The following is a 21281-nucleotide window of genomic DNA, read 5'->3' as shown; positions in this document are numbered from 1 at the left end:
CAGCCCCACGGGATAGGTTAGCTATGGTGCAGATGTGACAGGTGAGGCCACAAAGACTCAGAGAGGTTAAGGAACCGGCTCAAAGTCGCCTGGCTTCGAGCCTAGGGTTTGCACATGGATCTGTCCCCTCTGAGGTCCAAGCCTGTGACCTTCCCTGTCCCCCCCCCCCCCACTCCACCCCGCCCGTGGCCCTGTCTCCTCTGAGAAGATGGGTGGGTGAGGACTTAGCTCTTTTCTTCATCAGTCGAGTCGCTGCTGCAATTGCTCCCGGGAGCGTGAGGCAGGCAGTTTTTAAGAGAAGCCGTGACAGGAAATTTGGTCTATTGTTTGAAACAAGAGGTGCAAACAAGTCTCCGCTTTGAAGTGTTGAATAACAAATTCCTCCGGGAATGGAAAGGCGAGAAGCTACGAGATTCCTGAGCTGGTGTCAAATGCTCACGGCAGCGGTGGCGGAGGGCAGGAGAGGAAGAGGCAGCCCTCGGAGAAACTGGGGCAGGATCTGTTTGAAGAGAACATGTCTTAAATAGATCAGGCTACAGGGGACAGCGAGAGGGGCTGGGGGGTCAGTTCTCTTTTTTTCTCGAAGGGAGCCTGTTGGGGAAGGAAAACACAGCGTCTAAAGGTGGGGGTGGGAGAGATCGGCTCGACAGTAACACGCAGAGCTGTTCCAAAAGAAAACAAAACCAAACCCCACCACCTGGCCCGCCTTGGTCGGTAATAAAATGCCATCGGATCAACAGAGCTTGTGTAAACTAATCCCACCTCCCACTCACAAGTCAGCGTTACATTTAGGAAGGAGACAGGGTAGGATACCCAACTTGGAATGACTTGTAATCGCTTTACTGAACCGCCTCTGATAGCGAACCCGTGACCCCACCCTCCCAGCCACACTTGTAGCCAGAACTGGATCGTTGATCAGATATTTCCCCAGACAGTCCATTAGACCAGACTCCCCGAACGTGAAGAAGTGAGAAGCCCCTGGGCAATCGGCGAGGAGAATCCCAATGCTGGCTAGGAAAACACACCCCTCTCTCCAGCCGCCTGGATTGCCAAACATCCAGTCTTCCTGTACTTAAGGGGACTTTTGACTCTCCCCGACGCCTCTCATTTGCAATCGATGCCTCATTCAAGACCAAGGTCAGGTTATCAATCTTTATTATAGATGCCCTGGACCAGGGTGTCTGGAGCCTCTACTGCCTCAGAGAAATGTCCGGAGACATCGGGGAGGACTCCTGGCAAGCAGGCTGCTGTAAGGTAAGATGAAGGCATCCGTCCCGGGGAAGGCAATACCCAGGACTTCCTGAAGGGGTGACAGAGAGGCTGCCTCTCCCCATGTCCCAGGTGGGTTCCGACGGACCAGGCGGGGGCCTGGGGGTGACGGGGCAGCTGCAGGTAGGTCTAGGGCCGAGCAGTAAGACCAGACACTGGAGAAGTCTCCTTGCCTCTCCGATCCTCGGCTTTCTTATATGCAAAATGCTTCCTGCTTGCAAACCTGCTGTGAAGATCGGAGATAAAAGCTTTGTATGGCTCAGGACAGATGGCAGGTGCTCCCTGGATAATAATTGTTGTTATTTGGTGGTTTTACAGACAAAGATGACTCTTCCAGGCTTGTGACTTTCAATCTGGCCTTTTCACCCTCAGGACATCAGTAGATAATAGGATACCCTTTATGGCTCTATTCCCAACCTCTTGCAAGAGTTTCCATGAATATGTTTTACTGTGGTGGCGGGTGGGGGGGGGGGGGGAGGAGGACGCCTGACCTCAGGAGTCTCCAAATGGGAGAGAAGTCTAAGGGAGGTGCATGGCTGTGTCAGAATGGGGCTGGGTGCCTCAGACCCTGATGTCCCCAGAGCACTATCTACCAGCGACAGCAATGGACCTGCGTGCATTTGGGGTGTTCCGGGCCTTTGCCAGCATCGGATATTTCCTCATGCACATCAAAGAGCCTGTACGATGGAACCAGTTACGTGTTTCCAGTGTCTTTTCAGCCAGATTTTAAACTTTCTCCAAAGGCAAAAGGCTACCGCATTTCATTTGGCTGTATATACGCCCCCACCTTGCCTTTCCACCTGCCCCCAGCACGCGCGTGCGCGCGCACACACACACACACACACACACACACACACACATCCCACACCAGCCTGATTGGGAGCATTTGAAGATTTGAGCTGACTTCATTTCACATCACATTTGGGCAAGCGGGGAACGTTGCTTCTCTGTATATGGTTGTGGTCTCAGCCCTGATTTCTGAAATAAAAGGTCTGGGGGAAACAGGCCTTGACGCTGAGAACGAGAGTAGCCTTTGCCAAGGTCAGACCTACCAAAGACTTCATTCTGGTGATAAGTGCTTACGTTGCCAAAAAAGGCTGAAGGATTACAGTGCTCTGTGGCCTGAAGAATGTATGTTGGGGAAGGAGAAGGCATTTAACTAGCAATGACATGGCTGATGTGGCAGAGGGTGAGAAGGCTGCGAGGGGCCGTTCTCCCTCGCTCTGGGGTTTCTTCCCATGGTGCTCAACCATCCTGTGGAGAAGGCGCCGGGACTTGGCACACAGTAGGCCTTCAATAAATATCTTTGGGAGGAATAAATGCAGAAAGGCATCCATCGCTTCTGAAAGGCATTTGGGAGCGGGCAGCTGAGATCCCGTCATCAAGGGGTGGTCAGAAATTTGAGCAGGAGCTTGGCCACCTGGCCGGGACATCCAACCTGTTCACCAAACGACTGGTGCCCAGAAGCTCAGTCTGCTTGTCTCTAAAATGGTATTATATCCGTGTGAATGCAGAGACGCCAAGTTAGGGTACGTGGATGTAAATGAAACAGTGGCTCGCTCTTACTGGGTGCTTAGTCCACGCAGGTAGAGCTCAAAGCATTTTATGTACATTTTCTGATTTCATCGGCACCGCACACAAGGAGGTGGGCAAGTCTCTGGTGGAGACTGAGACTCGGCGAGGTTCAAGAACATGCCCAAGGGCAAAACGTTCTTTACTAGAATTTGAACCCACATCCGACCCTCTGGCTGCTGGCTTCAGCGCGAACCGCCTCTCCTGAGCCCTACTGCTCAAATGCTGACTGCTAAGGCAAGGGTGTTTCTGGCACGGTGAATTGGAAACGGGGGCTCACGTGTTCACAGGAACAGCACGTGGCCGGCAGCTCTGTGGCCCATCTTCCAAAATGGCAGAGTCCCCACTTGCCCCTTCGGCGATGCCACCAGCGTCTTCCCATCTGGCCAAGCCTTTAACATGCCAGTCTGCTCTCCACCTCCTGGGCTCCCAGCTGAAACAACCCACTCACTGTTCCCCTCCTTCGTGGGCATCGTGCGTGCTTTTCCTGACCCCTAACACACCCCATCTTTCCTACCACCTCTTACCTCCTGCCCTGGCCAACACCCCAACATTTCTGAAGTCCTCTGCTCATCTGAACTGACAGGGGCATCTCCCTTCACTGCTCAGATCAAAGCTAGTGTGATGGGGACGCCTGGCTGGCTCAGTCGGTAGAGCACACCACTCTTGATCTCGGGGTCGCGAGTTCGAGCCCCACATTGGGGGTAGAGACTACTTTAAAAATATGTTTTTAAAAAGCTAATGCTACGGCACGTATTCCCACTTCATCAGTTTCTTTTGTACGTATTGCCTTCTGCTCAAGTTGAATTGTTGCTTTTTTTTCCATGTTGAAAAAAGATTGTTATATATTTTTTTACTATCATTATGGACCTATTCCCAACAGAACTGTAAGCTTCTAAGGGCAGGGATCTTGTCCACTGCTTCTCTGCTTCTTTATAGTGTGTGACACAGCACTTTGCTCAACAGTGTTTGGTGATTAGACAGCATTGTTGGTGACATCCTTATCTGCCCCCAAAACAACTTTTATAAAGAGCACAGGGAGCCCACACAGCCACAGTTTGGCATTTGGCAGGGTATCTACAGTGCCTTCTTCCACCGACCGTAATGACTGCAGTTTTTCTCGAGTGCCTTTGTATTTTATATCCACTTCAATTAGCATTAATAGAACAACACTTTGTACCTTTATGGGATCTCTCGTCGGAGAGCTCAAAAGCATTTTACAAGAAAGTATTAATTATTCCTATTTTACAGGCAGGAAACCTGAGGCAAAGTCAGTGACTCAGTGGCAAAATTAGGACATGATTTTCCCTCTGTTTTCAATTGTCTATTTTAATCACTAGGTCATGCTACCCCTTCTGGTTAGAGTTAAATTGCTGCTTAAAAAATGACATGCCAGCCCTTTTCGCCAGCCTTCTTTTGAACAATATTCACTATTTTCCTGTATTATAAAGACGGCATAATGCTCATGTAGAAATTATACAAAATACAGAAATGTTAAAGAAGATAAAACTTGCCCATCCAGGCGCTGTGTAGAGGCATCTGCTGTTAACATTGTCGTGTACTTTCTTACCGCATTTTATACGAAGACAAAACACGCTGTTCTTTGCAGTTGGGGTCACGCTATGGCCTATTTTCTGCTTATATGAGAAACACTTTCTCGTGTCATTACATATTTTACAAGCATGACTTTTAATGGCTATACAATATTTCATCATTTCTGTGTTGTTGGACGTTTCTGTATTGTTGGACACTTTAGGTCGGTCCGTCTTTTTTTTTGTTTGTTTATTTTTTATTTTGCTTGTTTTGTTACCAGAAATACTTCTGTGCTGAGAATATTTGCATTTCATTCTTTTATTTAACGTTTTGACTTTTCAGATGACACGTGTGTGTGTGAATATTTTAATTAGAAAAAACAGTTCCTAGATTAGAGGCCCACTTTCCTCCTCCTTTTTTCTGTGTCTCACACGCACACAAAATTTTGACATCCAATGGGATTCTGCTAGCGACTTAAAGCTCTAAAGATATTATAATACAGATCTCCAAAAACTGACATTAGATCAAATATTTAGTGTGAATGGAGCTCGAGGGAATGAAGAAAGTTTTTTCCTCACTGCTAGAAAGATCAGCTTCCCTATTTTCCAGTGGAAAACACGCTTTCGGGAACTTCCAAACCACATTTACCCGGGAAAAAAAATAATATCCAATCTGACAGCGCTCATGACAAAAGAAAATCTAATTACATTTCATGAAAACAAATCTTCATTCAACTCCAACCATATAACTGCAGAGATGTGTCATAAATGATCTTGCGGAGAAACAAAACAATATTTGCCGTCATGTTGCAAATGCAATTTTTCAACAAAAAAACAACACATGTATCTACTGTGGATGTCCTGGCACCGGAGATGTAGTTGTGTGTTTAAAATATTGGATGGCAAACTGATATTGTAAGAGCAATATTGATAATGAAAGGTCAATATAAATAGAATGCATATGGCTCATATCTCCCAGGAGAAAAGAAAAGGAATTAATATAAGGTCTTAGCACAGAATGTGAACTTTACATTAAGCAAGATAATAATGATATTTATACAATACCTTACATATTTCAAGCCCTTTCAAGCGACTGACGAGGTACACTATTAATTTCTAGTGATTCAGCAATGACATCAGTGAGAGTCACATAGGAAGGCATTTATGGCCCCTGTGTACAGGAAATATGTAATATGACATTTCCATGGGCATTTTAAGATGCGGAAGAGGCAAAAAGGGAGAAGAGAGATGTGTTATCCTAATACACTCAACATTTCCAGCAAATTTATATTAGAATAGAAGTTTGGTCAAACGAGGCTGCTGCGGTGGGGGAGGGGGCGTGGCTGGTAAGGTGGGGTTGAAGGGAATTGTTGGGTGATGAGATGCCCCAGGTCTGTCCTCGGGGCTTGGGAGTATGAAGCTAGCTGTGTTTTCCAAGGGTAAGACCGAACTCCAACCAAAAAGCTCCAGCTACAAGCTTTCTCGTTCAAGAGGAGCGGAGGACCGCAGAACGTAATCATTAGAGGTGTAGAAAGATACCTACAGTTAGTGGCGTCGGCATATGCTGTCCAGAAGTGTAAGGCAAAGTTAAACGGTGGGCCAGAAATTAAGTCTTTGAAGATTTCTAACAGGGTCTCGGAGCCTGAGAGATGCTGTCACCAGAGAGAGGCCGAGAGGGGTGGTGAGGCGGAGAGCCTACTGCTTACAAGTCATTATAGTTTGATCTTACAAGTTCGGCAGGTTCTTGGTACAATTATATAACTACACGTACATTTGGCGGATGGAGACGAATTATGTACTATGCATGTAATTACATGTAGCAAAATGTGTACTTTTATTCGGTGGGTATTTACATAGTACAGTGAATGGTGTACTTAGAAATAATTAACAGAAAGCATTATTTAAAAAACAAAACAATTAAAAGTAGTTTGGTTGTCTTGAGCTCAAAAAAAAAAAAAAAAAGAATCTGGAACCTTCCTTTTATTTATTCCAGTCATCTATGCCAAATTGTTCTGGAAGGCAGTCGCCAAAGACAAAAGGAAGACAAAGTAATTTCCTTCTGTTATTCATACTCTTTTGATTTAAGGAAAAGGCCTCTTCAAATTTAAAGTGTCTCAAAACTTCTGTCTGGCCTTAGATATTCCTAAATTTAAAACATTTCAAATTCAGTCAGCTTGAATGAATACCTTGGTATAATTTTCAACTTCTGTCTTTGTGAAATTGAGATTCCTGTGTGACTTATTAGGAGTACGATTCATTTTTACCCATGCCCCACAGAGTAGGCATGCCTTTATGTTTGTTTGGGAATAAATTTATGATGTAAAACACTTAGCAGTATGTTCTGTCTCTGCCTATCTGAAATATTTCTTGCCGAATACTTTTCAAAACCAGTTTTTTTTTTTTAATTTTTGATGTTTAATTTATTTTTTGAGACAGAGAGAGAGAGAGACAGAGTGCAAGCAGGGGAGGGGCAGAGAGAGAGGGAGATACAGAATCTGAAGGAGGCTCCAGGCTCTGAGCTGTCAGTACAGAGCCTGACATGGGGCTCAAACCTACAAACCGTGAGATCGTGACCTGAGCCGAAGTCGGGTGCTTAACCGGCTGAGCTACCCAGGTGCCCCCCAACCAGTTCTAATTTGGATGCAAAAATATCCAGAAAGTGAATGAAGCTTTCAGAAGGCCTGTCTTGTAAAGTTTTCTTTTAAAGCCTATCACATGGGATACAAGAATCTCTGAGTTTTTTCATCATTATTTGTGGAGTTCAGATTATTTTTCAGCTTTTTCTGGAGATAACGTTTCTAGGTGAAACTTCGTTTTATGAGTCCCTTATAAATAAATAAGATCTCAGAACATAAAAACTCTCTTATGAGAGATAAATACTATGGCTTTTTTTGGTTTGGTTTTGTTTTTTCTAATGCTCTACATTATAAGACATTGGAAGAATGTCTTGATGGTTAATTCCTTCAAAAAATTAGGTTAAAGGGTATCAGAACAATTACTAAACCAGAAGTTTTAGAAAACAAGGTAAGGTCTTTTCCTTTCTCGGTGGCTACCAAAGAGGACCAATTTAGTCACCGTCAATCCACCGGGTGTTTTAGAGATTTTGCCAATTTTCACCTTAGGATTTAATCAATTACGTGTCGGTGTCAGGAGCTAGGAGGGTCCCCCAATGCCAGGAGGGTAGGAGAGCCTGAACTTCCAAAAGTGCTTTACAACCTTCTAAGTTACATTTACTAGTATTATCATGCCCCTAAGACGGCCACTGTATTTTTCTCAGGCAAGATAAAACGGGTCAGAAAGGAAATTTTGGAAGTCTGGGCTCAGATCCTAGTTGTTAGCTGCCTTGTTCGGTGCTAAGCTGCATTTCATTTAAAGGGGTCAGGAACACTCAGGTCACTCTCCCACTGCCCCATTCTGATTACTTGGGGCTTGATTTTTGAAAGTTGGGGATGGAGAATTCATCATAAACTTGGGACCTGTGAGCTTTCTTTCCCTAAAGGGAGAGCCTGAACATCAAAAGGTACAAAGAATGGCCCTGGGTTGTTTTCCTCCTGCTCCATTGTTAGAGAATGAGTTTTAGTCCTGTTGCTTCTGTGTAGTGGGTCAGTTATCTTCCTAACCTGTCTTTTTCTCACACTTTGTTGGGGGGGGGGGGGGGGAGGCTAGCCATCATTTTATTGTCTTTGTGGGTGCTAATGGAGATCTAGGTCCTAAAGCCTTTCCATTTTCTAAGTATTTTATACAAAATCCACATTCATGGATTTACTGTATTTGGATGTCCAAGAGAGTCCTCCTAACCTTCTACAATGATGAGACAAAGTCAAGCAGAAACAAAACAAAACAAAATCGCCTTTAGGAATAGATGCAATTTGTTCTGATTCTATGTCTACGCTCAAGAAAAAGGAAATGTACTTTTACAAGCTTTCTAGGTCTCTGCTGATCACTTACCTCGGCTAAGATAATTTTTGATCGGTGGTTTGTTCTGAATGCCATTTTAAAGTGGTAACATTTTGTGGTGTTGGCAAAATCATTCCTAACTTTTGTCTACCCGCGCCCCCCCCCCCCCCCCCCCCCAATGCCCAGAGAGCAAGAAGCCTAGTATAAGGCAAAACTCTGGAAGAAAAAAATCTACATGTTCTTTAAATAGAGCTTGACCTCTGGGCCAGTCAATGTATTATTTCTCTAAGAAGTCAAGTTAGCATGCAAATAACCTAAACATAACCAGAAATGTAACAAGGGTATCTAATACTCATCAAATTTATTTCTAAAATATTGCAGTGGATTCAGAACCCTGAATTCCAACCAGATGTACTTCTGGAGTATTACACAGGTCATATATATTTCACTTTTTTTTTTTTTTGGTTCAAACCCAGGGGATCGACACGATAATTAGATTGAGAACATCTGCACCAAATCCAAACCATTTCCCTGATCCTTCCTTGAGCCTTCCCTACGGAAGTTTTGGGGGTTTTCTGTTTTTTTTTTAAGCCCCTGCACATTTTATTTGTCTGGCCACCTTCAGGGCAATTGCGAGGTCTCGCCTGCCTGCCACGGCACGAATAGGAGAGGAGCGCAGACGTACCCCCAAGTGTTGGGATACCGGGCCTGGAGGGGGTGGGAATCATTAGAGGTGGTATTTCGTCCGGACAAGGATCCCTTGAGGTGGCAGTGCAGTTTCCCGCCTGGGGCCTGGCTCCGGGACAGGGCGTGGCCAGGCGCGGGGCGCGCGGGTGGGCACGTGCGCGGGGACCCGAGGACGCGAGTGTCGGGGCGCCGCTGCCCTCTACCGGGCGGCGCGGTCGGAGCTGCAGCGCGGCCGCCTGCCGACTGCGCGCGCGGGCTCGGGCGCCCCACACCGAGGCGGTCCTCGGCGTTCCCGAGGTCGCCAGTGCCCTGCCCCGCGCGGCGTCACAGCATCTGCGGCGGAGGCTCGCGGCGCCCCTGCCCTGCGCTCGCGCGCTCCCACCCACCTGCTTCCTGCCCCCTCTGCTGGGCGAAGCTGCGATGGGGACGCCGGGGGACCCCCACCCCCGCCCGCCGCCGGCCGACCTCAGGAGCCAGTCACGCACTGACGGAACTGAGGTTCTTCGCGGGCCGAGACCTGGGGGCACGTGTGTTCTCTAAATCTCGTGGCCTTTCATTTCCAGGCCCTTCATTCAAAACTGCTTCCGTTCACCCCAATGATCAGCGCTAAGCCCTCGAACTCAGTTGAAAAGCAGTTCTATCCTTACACGTTTTATGTCGTATCCCATCCGAATTTTATTTACATATAATTTTCAAGATTAAGGAATTTGGGGATGTAATCACACGTCAAATGAAGTGCGGGGGACTAAAAGTACAGTGTTCCTGCTGGGAAGTCCAACTCACACGTGTGTATAATCAATTAAACATGACGATCATAAAACGGGGTGCTTTTGCCAGGTTTCTGCGAAAAAAGAAATCAAAAGCGAATTGACTCCGGGGTTTAAATGCTAGCATTTCTGTAAACCAGGGACCATACTTTGTTGTAAGTGCACCTACACTTTCCAAGTTTCTGCGCCAAAAGGAGTGAAAACCAGAGTGTCTGAACTACAGGAAGTTTCCAAGGCTGTTCCGCCGAAGCGGTGCGGGGCATACACAACGGTGCGCCAAGACTTTTCCTGTCGTGGCCTAAGCTGGCGCAGCTAGGACCCCTGGCCACCCGGCTTGCGGGTGCGTGGCGGTGCGGCGCGGGGACCGCGCTGCCACCGTTCGGGGCGTTAACGTGTGCAGCGACAGCAGGGTCAGGGCTGGTTTCACCCCAACTCCACTCCCCCCAACCTCAAACGCTGTCCCTGGCAGGCTCGACCGGGGTCCGGCTGGGGCCCCGGGGAGGTGGGTGCGCCTCAGCCGCCCGCCAGTCCGCCTCGCACACGCGCGGCCGCCGTGGGCCCGGTTTGCGCGGGGTCGGCGCTCGGGGCTCGGGCAGGTGGTCGCGGCGGCTCCGCGCGCTCGGGGCCCGCAGGAGGGCGAGCGAAAGCGGCGCGGCTCAGGCGCCCGCCCGGACGCGGCCGAAAGCCCGGGACTCAGGGCCCCCCAAGGGCTGCGCTCTGCGGCCGGCGGCCCCCGCGACCCCCAGGGGCCCGAAGCAAGCCCCAGGTGAGCCCGGCCCGGGGCCTCCCGCGGGGCCCCGGAGCCCCTCCCGCCGCCCTCCAGCGCCCCCTCGGGGCCGGGCCGGGGGCCGCCGCCCGCTGGGGCCGGGGGCCCGGGAGGGGCGGGGGTCGCGGGCCCGGCGCCGGGCGCCGGGGGGAGGGGGCAGGGGCCGCGCGCTCCAGGCCCCGCGGCGGCCGCCGCGCCCTCGGGCTCCGACTCCGGCTCCGGCTCGGGCTCGCCATGGCTGCGGCGGCGCCGTGAGGAGGAGTCCGCGTCCTCCGTGGCGGCGGCGGCGGCCGGCTCCAGGCCGGGTTTTGGCGCCGCCCGCCTGCTGCCTCCTGGCGGCTCCTGAACTCCAGCCCCCTCTCTATCAGCCTCTCACTCCGTCTCAATATGTCTCAAGATGGCGGCCAATGTGGGATCGATGTTTCAATATTGGAAGCGCTTTGATTTACAGCAGCTGCAGGTCAGGCTTCTGCTCGCTCGGCCTCTCGCCCGGGGGTGGGGGCTGCGGGCGGTCGCGGCCTCCCCCGGGGCCCCGGGCTGCCCGGCCGCCGGGGGGCCGCGGCGGCGGGGAGGAGGGGGGTGCCGGGGAAAGCGGGGCCGAGTCGGGGACAAGTCCCTCTCGCTCCCCGGCCCCCATTGATAACTCGCTTGATCAGAAATTGATCCTCTTTGTTCAATTCATCGATCAGCCCAAGATGGCGCCGGGAGCCGCCGCCGCCACCGCTGCCCCCGGTGTCGGCCCCCACCCCGGGCGCCCCCCCGGCCCTGCGCCGCCGCCACCGCCGCCGCCGCCGCCGCGGGACCGGGGAGGGGGGCGGCCCCGGCGGCCCGCGGGGTGCGCGCGCGAGCGGGGAGCGGGCGGCGGCGGGCGGCGGCGGCGGCGGCGGGCGCTGCGCCGGGAGGGGGCTGCGGCCCGGCGGCGGCGCCCGGCCGCGCGCCCCGCGCCCCCGGCCCGCCGTATTCCCGGGGAAAGTTTGTGGGGAGTTGCTGTGGGGGGTGAAGCGCCTGCCTCTCCAGGAGGAGCCGCCGCCGCCACTGCCGCCGGCGCGGCGGAGCTGGGGCTGGTGGCGCTGTGGTGCCGCCGGCTCGGGGGAGGGTCAGAGCGGCCACCGGCGGCGGCGGCGGCGGCGCGGCCCGGCTCCGGCCAGGCGGGCGGGTGGCCGGGCGGGCGGCCGGGCGTCCGCGCGCCCCGGCCCCGGCCGGCCCGGGCCCCGGCCGCCGCGCCGGGGCTGTCAGCGGGCCGGGGCCGCGCCGCCGCTCCCGCACCCGGCGCGGGGGTCTCCGCGCGGACCCCGGGGTTTGTTTACGTCCGGACGGGCGCCCCGGGGCCACCCGCAGCCGCCCGGCTCTTTTGTGTGCCTGCACGAGTGGCGCGGACCGGCCCCTCCGCGGCCGGAGACGCGGGTAGGGGTGCTTGGGGGTAAACTTGCGAGGGGCGGCGGGCACCCCGCGCGCGGAGCCCGAGGGTCGGAGCGCCCGGCGGGAGCCGGTGCGGGCGGAGGGCAGCAACTTTCCCCGAGCGCAGGCCCCGCGCTGCGCCCTGGCGCGCCGTCTACACGGGTGGGGGGACGCTTCCTCCCCGCCGCCGGTCTGGGCGGCCCGAGCCCCGAGGCTCCCGCGGCCCCCGGTGACCCGCCGGCTCCGCTCTGGCGCTCTCCTCCGAGGCCCTGTCCTCCCAACAGGGTCCGCGGGGCTCGATGGAGCGCGCGGCGGGTCCCGTCCGAAATGCCGCCTCGGGCCGGCTTCTCGAAAGCAAAGCCCCGGGGGCCCCCCTGGACTGTGGTGTGCCGGGCCGTGGTCCGCGCGCCGAGCCCGGGGCGTTGCTAGGGGATCGTGCTGGGGCTCCCCGTCCGGCTCCGGTGCTGCCGCTGTGCCCAGGGGGCGCGTTTCTGCCTGTCACCCCAGACCCAGAGGAGCCGCGCGCCCTCGGGGTTCGCCCCGAATCTGCAGGCTCCGCGCTCGCCGCGCCTGGACGGCCCCGGGACCCCGCCAGGTGGATGTTGTGCGTAGCCGGAGCCAAGTTGAAGGTGAGCGGCGTGTGGGTCAGGAGAGCGATGCGGGGGTGGTGGGGGGGGGGGGGCGTGGGGGCGCGGGAGGGGAGGTCGGTCTTCGGCTCCGAAGGGCCCCGGGGCGGCCTGGTACCGCGGGGGTCGCCCAGCGTCCCTTAGGGACGGCCGCGGCGCCCTGCTTTAAGGTGTGCGGGAAGGTAAACTTGGCCGAACTTTCCTAACCCGGAGGACTGGTGATAGTGACCTACAGTACTTTTAGGAGGGAAGCAAATGAACTCCAGATGCAGCCTTGGATGAAATGAAGCGGATTGGATTAAAACCTATATAAATGGGGTCTGACAACTTTAATTGTATATGCTTGTTTTCTGTTCCTGCCTACGTAAGAACGGTAAAACAGACTCATAGTCGTTATGAAATTTCTTCAGATTTCTCGCTTAACTAGGAAGAAGACTATGTGAAATATGTATTTTCGATAAGATTAAAACTTAAAGGAGTTTGAGTATTTATTGACTAAAATAGATTACTCCAAAGTGTCTATTGTGTAAATTAGATTCCTGAATGTAATGAACACAGCCGAATGGCATTTTTGATAAATTGGTCTACCCTGTTTTAGTAAAAATAGCTCCCTTTTACCATAATTTAATTCCTGTGCTTACTGTAAAACCCGTTGTGGAATTTTGAAGAGACAAACCTTAATTTTTTTTCCTTGTCTTCCTAAATGTGACATTTAGCTGAACATCCATGAAGTTTATTTTTTAAGCATTTTTTTTTTTTTTGGCAAAAAAACTGCGTGGGAGGTCGATTCGGTTTCCAGAAAGGTATTAGATTTTAGGATCTCATTGACACCGCACAACCTGCCAGTGATGAGCTACTTCGGGATATCATGAGGATATTTAACTGTGTAACTCCAGGATCGGCCTGGAAGGTTCCTTGTCCGTTTATGTGAATGAGCTTTAAGGTGTTGATCTTGCAAACAAAATTATGTGAGCGAGCATCATTATCATTGTCTGTACGGAGCTTCCTTTTAGCTTTTGGTGGTAGGTGAAGATTGGGGCTGAGATGATTTTCTGCCCCTTCTTGACAGGTTTGAAAAACTTCATTTGACTATGGAATGTCAAAGTTCAAGCAGAAGGCTAAACTGGTTCTTTCTCTGGGCCCTGAAGAGGCCTATTGAGTTGGTATCCAGTTTAACGTCATCTCTGTTCCCATAGACAGTTAAGTGAGCCGATGAGACTGCAGTTTGAGAAGAGAGAATTCATTAGTTTCAGGCTCTTCTCATCTTTCCAGAACCCCTGACCCGGAGATCGGGTTGCCTGCGGAGCCCAGTGTGGGTTGTGGCATCGCCACCTGAGGGTAAAGAGACCCTGTCTGAGCTAGACTCAGACCCAGGTTGGAGACCTCAGCGGGTTTGCTGGCGACAAGATGGTTGTGTGTCCCTCCCATGCCCCTGCTGTCCCCCAGTGAGCGTGGGCTGAGTTCTGGTCCCTCGATGTGGTCTTAAAGCTGCCCTGGGACGTGGACTGGGTGCCCAGAAAGAGAGTTTGTGAAGATCGGGCTCAATTTCGTTTGCTTTTCAGTCCCAAAGGCTTGTGGTATGGAAGTGTCAGTGCTTCGGTGTTGCTAATAAGACTAGTTGGACAAGTTTTTATCCTATCCCAGACTTGTAAAAAAAAAAAGGTTTTTTTTTTTTTTTTTTTAAGACAAGAAAAACACCATTGTATAAATTTGCCTTTTAAATACATGTTTGAAAAGAGGACACTTTCTAAAACAAGCTCTCGTAACTCTGTGTGTGAGTGAAGCTTTTGGGGATGGGGCCTGCCAGCGACCCACTTCCCTTCGGGGCGTTATTCTTCCGTGGTGACTGGTGTTCCCCTTTAAGGAGTCTCTGCAAAAATTAACTTTAAACATTTTCCTCTTTGTCAAAATCCGAAAATAATTCCAGTTTTGCCCAAAGTCCGTTTCTCTGATAGCTTTTATTTTGTGTTTCCCTGTTAGGGAAGTATTCCCCAGAAGTGTATTATTTTGATTACAGTATGTATCCCATCTAGTAAACAAATCAAGGGCTTCTACACAGCTGCTGTCTTTGTTTTCTTGGCTCTTTTAATATCAGTGTCTTTGAGATGGCGTGTGGGAGGGGGTCATTGTCAGTGGATTAAAGTTTTCTTCTCTGTGTGAAATTCTGTGTGGTTTTTCTGTTTTTGTCTTTTAAAGGTGCAAGGCGGTGAAGGGCTGGGGTTACACAACAGCCTCTGATACAGTTGGGTCCGTGGAGTCTCCCTTTGCCTCCTTTCCCAGTTTCACACAGCTCTTGCCAGTAGTTAGCTGCGGTGGAGGGGGGGATTTGGAAGGGCGAGGGGACAAATTGCCAATCCCCTCCGGAATCACTCTCTCCTCATCCACTGAGCTAACCTTAAAAATGTTGTCTGGTGAGCCTATGGAGCCCCCGAGACTTTTACAGGCTGTTGAAAAAGTCCCCTGTCCTGTTGTGTACAATTAAAACAAACCCAGCAGGGTTTCTGCAGGAGCTGTGCGGAAGGGATGGCCTGCGCTTCCCTCCCGTCCTCCCCCCTTCTGGGTCCACCTGTAGCAGTCAACCAGCAGAACTGCTCCCAGGGCTGTGCTCAGGGTCCGTCTTAGGAGAGAAAACGAGGCTCGAGGTAGAAAATCTGTATCCGTTTCAGCTCATTGTATAAGGCGCCGCGAACATCCTCAGTGAAACGAAGGAAGGACAGATTTGTTAGAGGGAAGCTTGCACATTTTTAAAGAGAGAAATTCGTCCTGTGAAAAAATCCTGCAGAGCTAGGCCAAATTCCTACCTGTGCTTCCATTTCACACAGTTCACATTTGATGTCCTGTAAATTTCCCGTTTTTAAAAAGGCAGGTGCATCCGCCGGCCTGTAACACAAATCCTACCTGAAAGTTACTTTAATGTATAGGATCACACACTATTTGAGAAATTATTTAAAAACCTATTTACAGTCATTTAATATATGAAAGTGTGTGTATATAATTGCTTTTCCTATGAAAGGTCTGATTTTTACAAGGAACTGTCAGAGAGAGAAATTCGTTATCTTGTTCCATTGTTTTGTCTGAAGCTCTGCATTATGGCTGCAGAGAGACAGTTTTGGTTTCAACTGAAATTCCCCTGCCTCTGATTGTTTAAACCAGACCCTTAATCTTATTTTAACATACTTAAAACGTTCAAAAAAACCCGGAAGAATTGTTTTGTATAAGTAGCAAGTGAATGTAGTTTAAACACTCAAAGCAATTCTGGTATCTAATTGGAAACAGGTGGAATTCTTGGAATCCTGTGTTTGAATCTTATTATAGCATAGCACAGAGACACTTTTTACTTATGGCCATTTGTTTTGTTGAAGCTGTTTGAAGAGGGGCCCCATGACCTCTCATTGTGCCTCACTACTGTTTACCTGGACGTTCCAGTCGTGCTGGGCATTTTCGGAACTGGATGCCTGTGTCTGCCCAGACACCCGAGAGAACTATGCATGTGCAGATCGTGGAGTGAAAAAGGAACTTGAATGGCATAATTAGACAAGCGATTTAATATCTGTTATACAGCTTTTATAGCAAAGAAGTTGTGAATTCATTTGTGATTTCTGATTTAATAAACATTTATTGACATGAGCATTTGGATACATTTTATTACACCCTGGTAATGATTTAGAATTCACAGAGAAATTACTGTTCCTACAAACTCGACATTTAGGGATATAAAGTCACATAGCAGCCAAAAAAAAAAAAAAAAAAACTGCCCCAAGTTTGGGATATTTCAACAAAACGTCAGTGGCGGGGCTCTCTGAAATATCTTAGTCATGTTTCCTATTCTCGTTTTCAAAGCCAGCTAAATAGCCTGGTTTTGCTGCATGGTTAAGGACTAGGTTTTGGTTTGTGTTTACGTGTTGATTTTATTGAAGAGGACAGCCAGGATTTGTATTGAGCTGTGGGTCCTGTCACAGTTCTGGATTTGCTGGGCTGTAATCAGTCCCAATTTTCATCCGTATTCTAAGGAGGTGGGGAGAGGACAGTGGTCTTTGGCTGGGCAGGAGATGTCCCTGCAGGAAGTTACCTGGGATGGGTGGGTGTGTGGGGGGACCCATGGCGTCGCCTTCATTGGTAGAAGCAGCTTTGAAGCGCCTTAGATTTTTAAAAATGACAAGTGCTACCCTACTCACATAGTATGACACCGTTAAAAAACATAATGAGGGCCAACAGCAGTTTCTGAAAGCCATCTAATTTGTTGCAAAACCCATCAAGGACCTTTCCTTGGAAAAGTAAACAACTCTCTAATAAAAATAATTCTAATTCTTGCTGTAATTAAATTCTGATAGGATGATGTCCGTGCACGAAATAAATCTTGTCATTTCTTCATTTGAATCTGAAGGCTCTTCCTTGCTGCAGGAGGCCCAGGGCAGTTGGCAGAATTTTTGTGTGTGTTAGAGCCCTGGGCCATGGGCAGCCTGGGGAAGCTCCTCAGACGTGAACCCCCACCCCCGCCTTCCTCAGGACCCCTGTCAGACAGGTGGCTGGAGAGGAGCGAGGTTGGGGGTGTTCATTCCTCCCCAGAATTTACCCAGCATCACAAAGTACCTGGAAAAATAGCCAGGTACAGGATTTACATGGAACTGAATAGATTCTACTGCTTTTCACTGAAGCATTTGTGAAAATGAGTTGGCCCACATCCCCTTTTTTTTAAATTTATTTTTTTATTTTTTAAGTTTATGTGTTTTAAGAGAGAGAGAGAGAGAGTGTGTGTGTGTGGGGGGGACCTCAAGTGAGCCAGGGAGGGGCAGAGAGAGAATCCCAAGCAGGCCCCACGCTGTCAGCACGGAACCAGGCACAGGGCTTGAACCCATGATCGGTGAGGTCATGACCTGAGCAGAGATCAGGAGTCAGCCGCTTAAGTGACTGAGCCTCCCAGGTGCCTGGCCCACACCTCTGTAAAACCCCAGACGCCACAGTGGGGCCCACTCGGCCGACAATTGAAACCTTCGATGCTTTTGACTGTGATTTACGAACAATGTTGGAAGAAATTATCAGAACTTACTCTGAAGCATGTTTTAGCATCATCCTGAGTATACCAGCACGAGGGTTGTTTTCTTAAAGACATCTTTGTATTTGGCTGTGTTTATTCAAAAAGTTAAATGAGTTAACGTTTTTTAAAAAAGTTATATATGGTTGCAAGGTATCCTGAATTTGGTTAAGGGAAAAACAAATTGACAAATTAGCTCTTTTTTAAGGGAACATCGCGAAATTGCAAGAAATGGAATGCCATTCTGACTGTCATTAAGATTTTATTTGGGTGTTGACAGCTTTTTGCTAAATGTAAGATGTTCAGATCCTGTCCACTCAGCTGGAAAAAAAAAAAAAAAACCCAACAAACCAAAAACAACTAGCTTAAAAGCTTATTCCCAATTTCCCCCTAAAAGACAGTTTGTCTCACATTGGTTCTTTCCCCCCAATACATTTTTAATATTTTATTTCCTCACATAGTTTTTAAGACCAAAAAGAATATGAAGTCATTTTAGGCATCTCAGTTCTGATGATATATTGGACCTGTGATGGTCCTTGGTTGATTACCGCCTTCTCTCCTGCTTTTAGGGAAGAGAGCGTTATTTGGGTCAGAATAAAAAAGCTAATAAACGACACCAAAGGTAGATCCGTGTCTTGAAAAGCCCGAAGCTGCAAGCAAGAGCAGGAACGGCCTTTGAGGTGCTGCCCTAAGTGCCTGCTGTCACCCCTGCTGTCACCCCCTCCGTCACCTCTGCCTGCCGCTTCTTGCCCTTCTGAGCTCCTGCCCTGCCAAGCCTGTCCTGTTGTGACAACTGTTGTTTTATAATTGTTTTATTTTATTTTTTTTGCTAAGTATTTGTGGAGCTCCATTATTTTGAGATTCTTGGAAGAAAGAGAGCTATGTAAATGAAAATTAAAAATAAAATTCTTGCTGGAGGGAATTGTGCATTTAATTTTTTTGATTAGGTTTGGGAAAGACTTCTTTTTCCCCCCTTACCCTGAAAATAGGAACATTCTGTTGCTCCTATCACCATTTTTGCTTCATTCCACAAGGTGTGGCAGATAATGGTGAAACACGTCCTTTATTTTCTGTTTTTCACCGTGGTAGTTGACCTAGAACTTGAACTCACGCGGTTCTGCCTATGGTGAATTACTTCTGTTTCACATTGCTCTGCCCTGCCCTCACTGAGTGCATAGATAGCTACTGCCCATAGAACACTAACCTTTTAGGGGCGCCTGGGTGGCTCGGTTGAGTGTCCGACTTCGGCTCAGGTCATGATCTCACAGTTCATGAGTTCGAGCCCTATGTCGGGCTCTGTGCTGACAGCTCGGAGCCTGGAGCCTGTTTCGGATTCTGTGTCTCCCTCTCTCTCTGCCCCCTCCCTGCTCATGGTCTGTCTCTCTCTGTCTCAAAAATAAATAAACATTAAAAAAAAAAAAGAACACGAACCTTTTAAAGGGGAAAGATTTTGAGTCACCAACATGCAGAAATTACAACTAAAATTTTAAGAAGACCTACGGATCAATTTCCACCTTCCCGTCTTGTTCACACGGCAGAGATGTTCTAAGTTGTATGATTTTGAAAGTGAAAACTGAGTTTAGGAGCATTCGTGGAAGCATTAATTTACTGGAATGGCTTCATTTCAGCTGTGCCTCGGTTTCTTGCTTACATAATCCCATGTGCTGTCACAGCGATCAGCCAAGTGGGGGACAAAGTCAGGTCTGGAGTCCATAGGCTTCTGTTCCATAGGCATGTGTGGGATCCAGGAGCCAGATGGGAAGCCCAGGCTGCTGCAAGGCGCCCATCCAGGTGACTTGGTCCGCCATGGACCTCACAGTTGCAGGTGAGCCTAAGGGGCCGGTGAGTGCCAACAGCCTGGAGAGCGGTACTAGGCAGTCAGGAAGTCATTACCTGGAGTGGGTCATCCCGGGGGACCCCTCAGTCATCTCTCTTCTCCCCACTTCTCAAATTTGTCACCATTGGCATGGAATTGAGAGAGGGAGGGTGTTGCCAGTTGTGGCTAAAAGGTCATTGTCAGGGGAGTGAGAAATCGTTGCTGATTGTTTTACTTTGCTCTGTGTTGGTGTGCAATTATGCTGCCATTTTACACCGCAAGGATGTTTTAATGAATCTCTTGTGTGTGTGTTTGCAGTTAGCGTTGGGGGCTGCTTGTTGTATATGAGAGCCAGATCTTTCTAGCACATGAGGACCGAATATGTAGCTTTTACTTGTTTCAAAAGTGTTCAAAACAGGTCGCAACCCATCATAGATGTGGCTGCCAGATTAATCTTTCCAAATCATTGATCCCGTCATGCTGTTCTCTGTCCTGTAGTGGCTCACTTGGGTGTAGAATGGAGACCACTTTCCTTTGGCAGACAGCGTCCCTGATGGTTGGTCCTACCTTACCTAAACCTTTTGCCCCACTTAGAAGGATCCCAGATTCATGCTGAATTTGGGAGAACGCTCTCGTCCTCCCTGTGCACATCTGAGCATCAAACCTTATTTCGCGCAACTCCTTTTTTCCTTCCTTTTAACAGCCGTGGGAGCCCCGTGCACCAGGCGCTGGTGATGCAGGGTGGGATTCCAGCACTTCCCATCCTGGGGGAGCGGGCCGCTGGCATTGGCTGTGACGGAGCTGTGTGCTATGAGTTGGTGGAGGGCTGTAGAGGAAGGGAGTCCAAACTGGGGACCACCCCACCCCACCCCTCGCCACTGCCAGCAGAACAGTTGGAGGGTGGCCGGTGGTCTCTAAGCTCTGCCTCCCTTCTCTGGTGTTTCTGATGGACCCCACGTAGCATCCGCCATAGCTTCCGGCTCTCCTTAACCATTCACGCTCCTGTTCTCCACCTTGTGTTGTTATGCACCTGTAAGTCCTGCTGCAGGAGAGCCATTGGCCTTTTTCAAGGGGGCAGCCCCATATATTCGGATTTAAGACTAGTTCAGCTAGTTCATTTAAGAAAGCAAACGGGATTCCTTTTTGGATTGTGCAAAGTAGATACGTATAGAAAATGGTTGTGTTTTGAAAGCTACTGATAGCCATATACGTAATCGCGACAGAACACGGATTTCTTGTTTATTTCCATTTATTCCGTCTTTGTGAAGTGATGTGTACATTGGTTAAAGTATATGTAATTGTATTTGTGGTATATAAAACATAAAAAAAAAATCCACATTTTTAAAAATAGAATTAGGCAGAACAATCCTCTGACAGAGATTTATTCTTTGACTCTGCCCAGGGCCTGAGTGGGAGGAAACTTCCCCCTGTGAATGGGGAAAGTGCGCACTGTAATGATTAGAACCCAACCCGTGCACAAGAAAGCAAGCAGCAGGAGGCCCGAAGGTCCGGGTGTCAGCACTGGAGAAGGGTGGAGAATGTGCGCAGCCCCTGGAAGCCGCCCCGTGGGCCTGGCGTGCAGCTGGGCAGAGGCCTCGGACCAGCCCCGGGCGGAGCAGTGGCCTCGGTAGCCTGCCTGCCTTTCTGTGTTTCTTCATTTACAAAGAAAGTACCTAGGATATTTTTGTGAAGGTGACGTCACTGTCTGGCTGCAGAAGCATTTGCATGGGTTTGGGGGAAGCAAGGCTTGCCAGGGGCATCTGAGGAGCCACAGACCCCAGGGCCCAGCCTGGGGGGGGAGGGGCGATGTCCACAGGGACGGGGAGGAGGGAGAGGAGCCACCCCTGCCAAGGGCAGAGGGTGTGTTCCCTGCGGGGTCTGTGGGATTTGGGAGGTCCGGTGGGAGTTCAGGGGCTGAG

The 21281-nt window shown here is 49.9% G+C and overlaps 1 protein-coding gene across 7 annotated transcripts in view; it reads left to right on the top strand.

Annotated features, from left to right (window-relative positions):
- Positions 1-888: 888 nt before the first annotated feature.
- Positions 889-21281, top strand: part of CUX1 (cut like homeobox 1) — a 375851-nt gene continuing 355458 nt past the window's right edge. For 2 of the 7 annotated variants that reach the window (XM_053213805.1, XM_053213804.1), the window contains exons 1-2: positions 10969-11894; positions 12396-12517. In XM_053213805.1, the coding sequence (XP_053069780.1) occupies positions 11186-11894; positions 12396-12517 (831 nt within the window). In that variant the 5' untranslated portion in view covers positions 10969-11185. The other 5 variants (XM_053213808.1, XM_053213807.1, XM_053213812.1 and 2 more) reach the window with 5 other exon arrangements.

Source organism: Acinonyx jubatus, chromosome E3, assembly GCF_027475565.1.
Source record: "Acinonyx jubatus isolate Ajub_Pintada_27869175 chromosome E3, VMU_Ajub_asm_v1.0, whole genome shotgun sequence".
NCBI classification, from domain to species: Eukaryota; Metazoa; Chordata; class Mammalia; order Carnivora; family Felidae; genus Acinonyx; species Acinonyx jubatus.
Note: the sequence above shows the minus strand (reverse complement) of the source record. Positions and strands in the feature narration are given on the sequence as shown.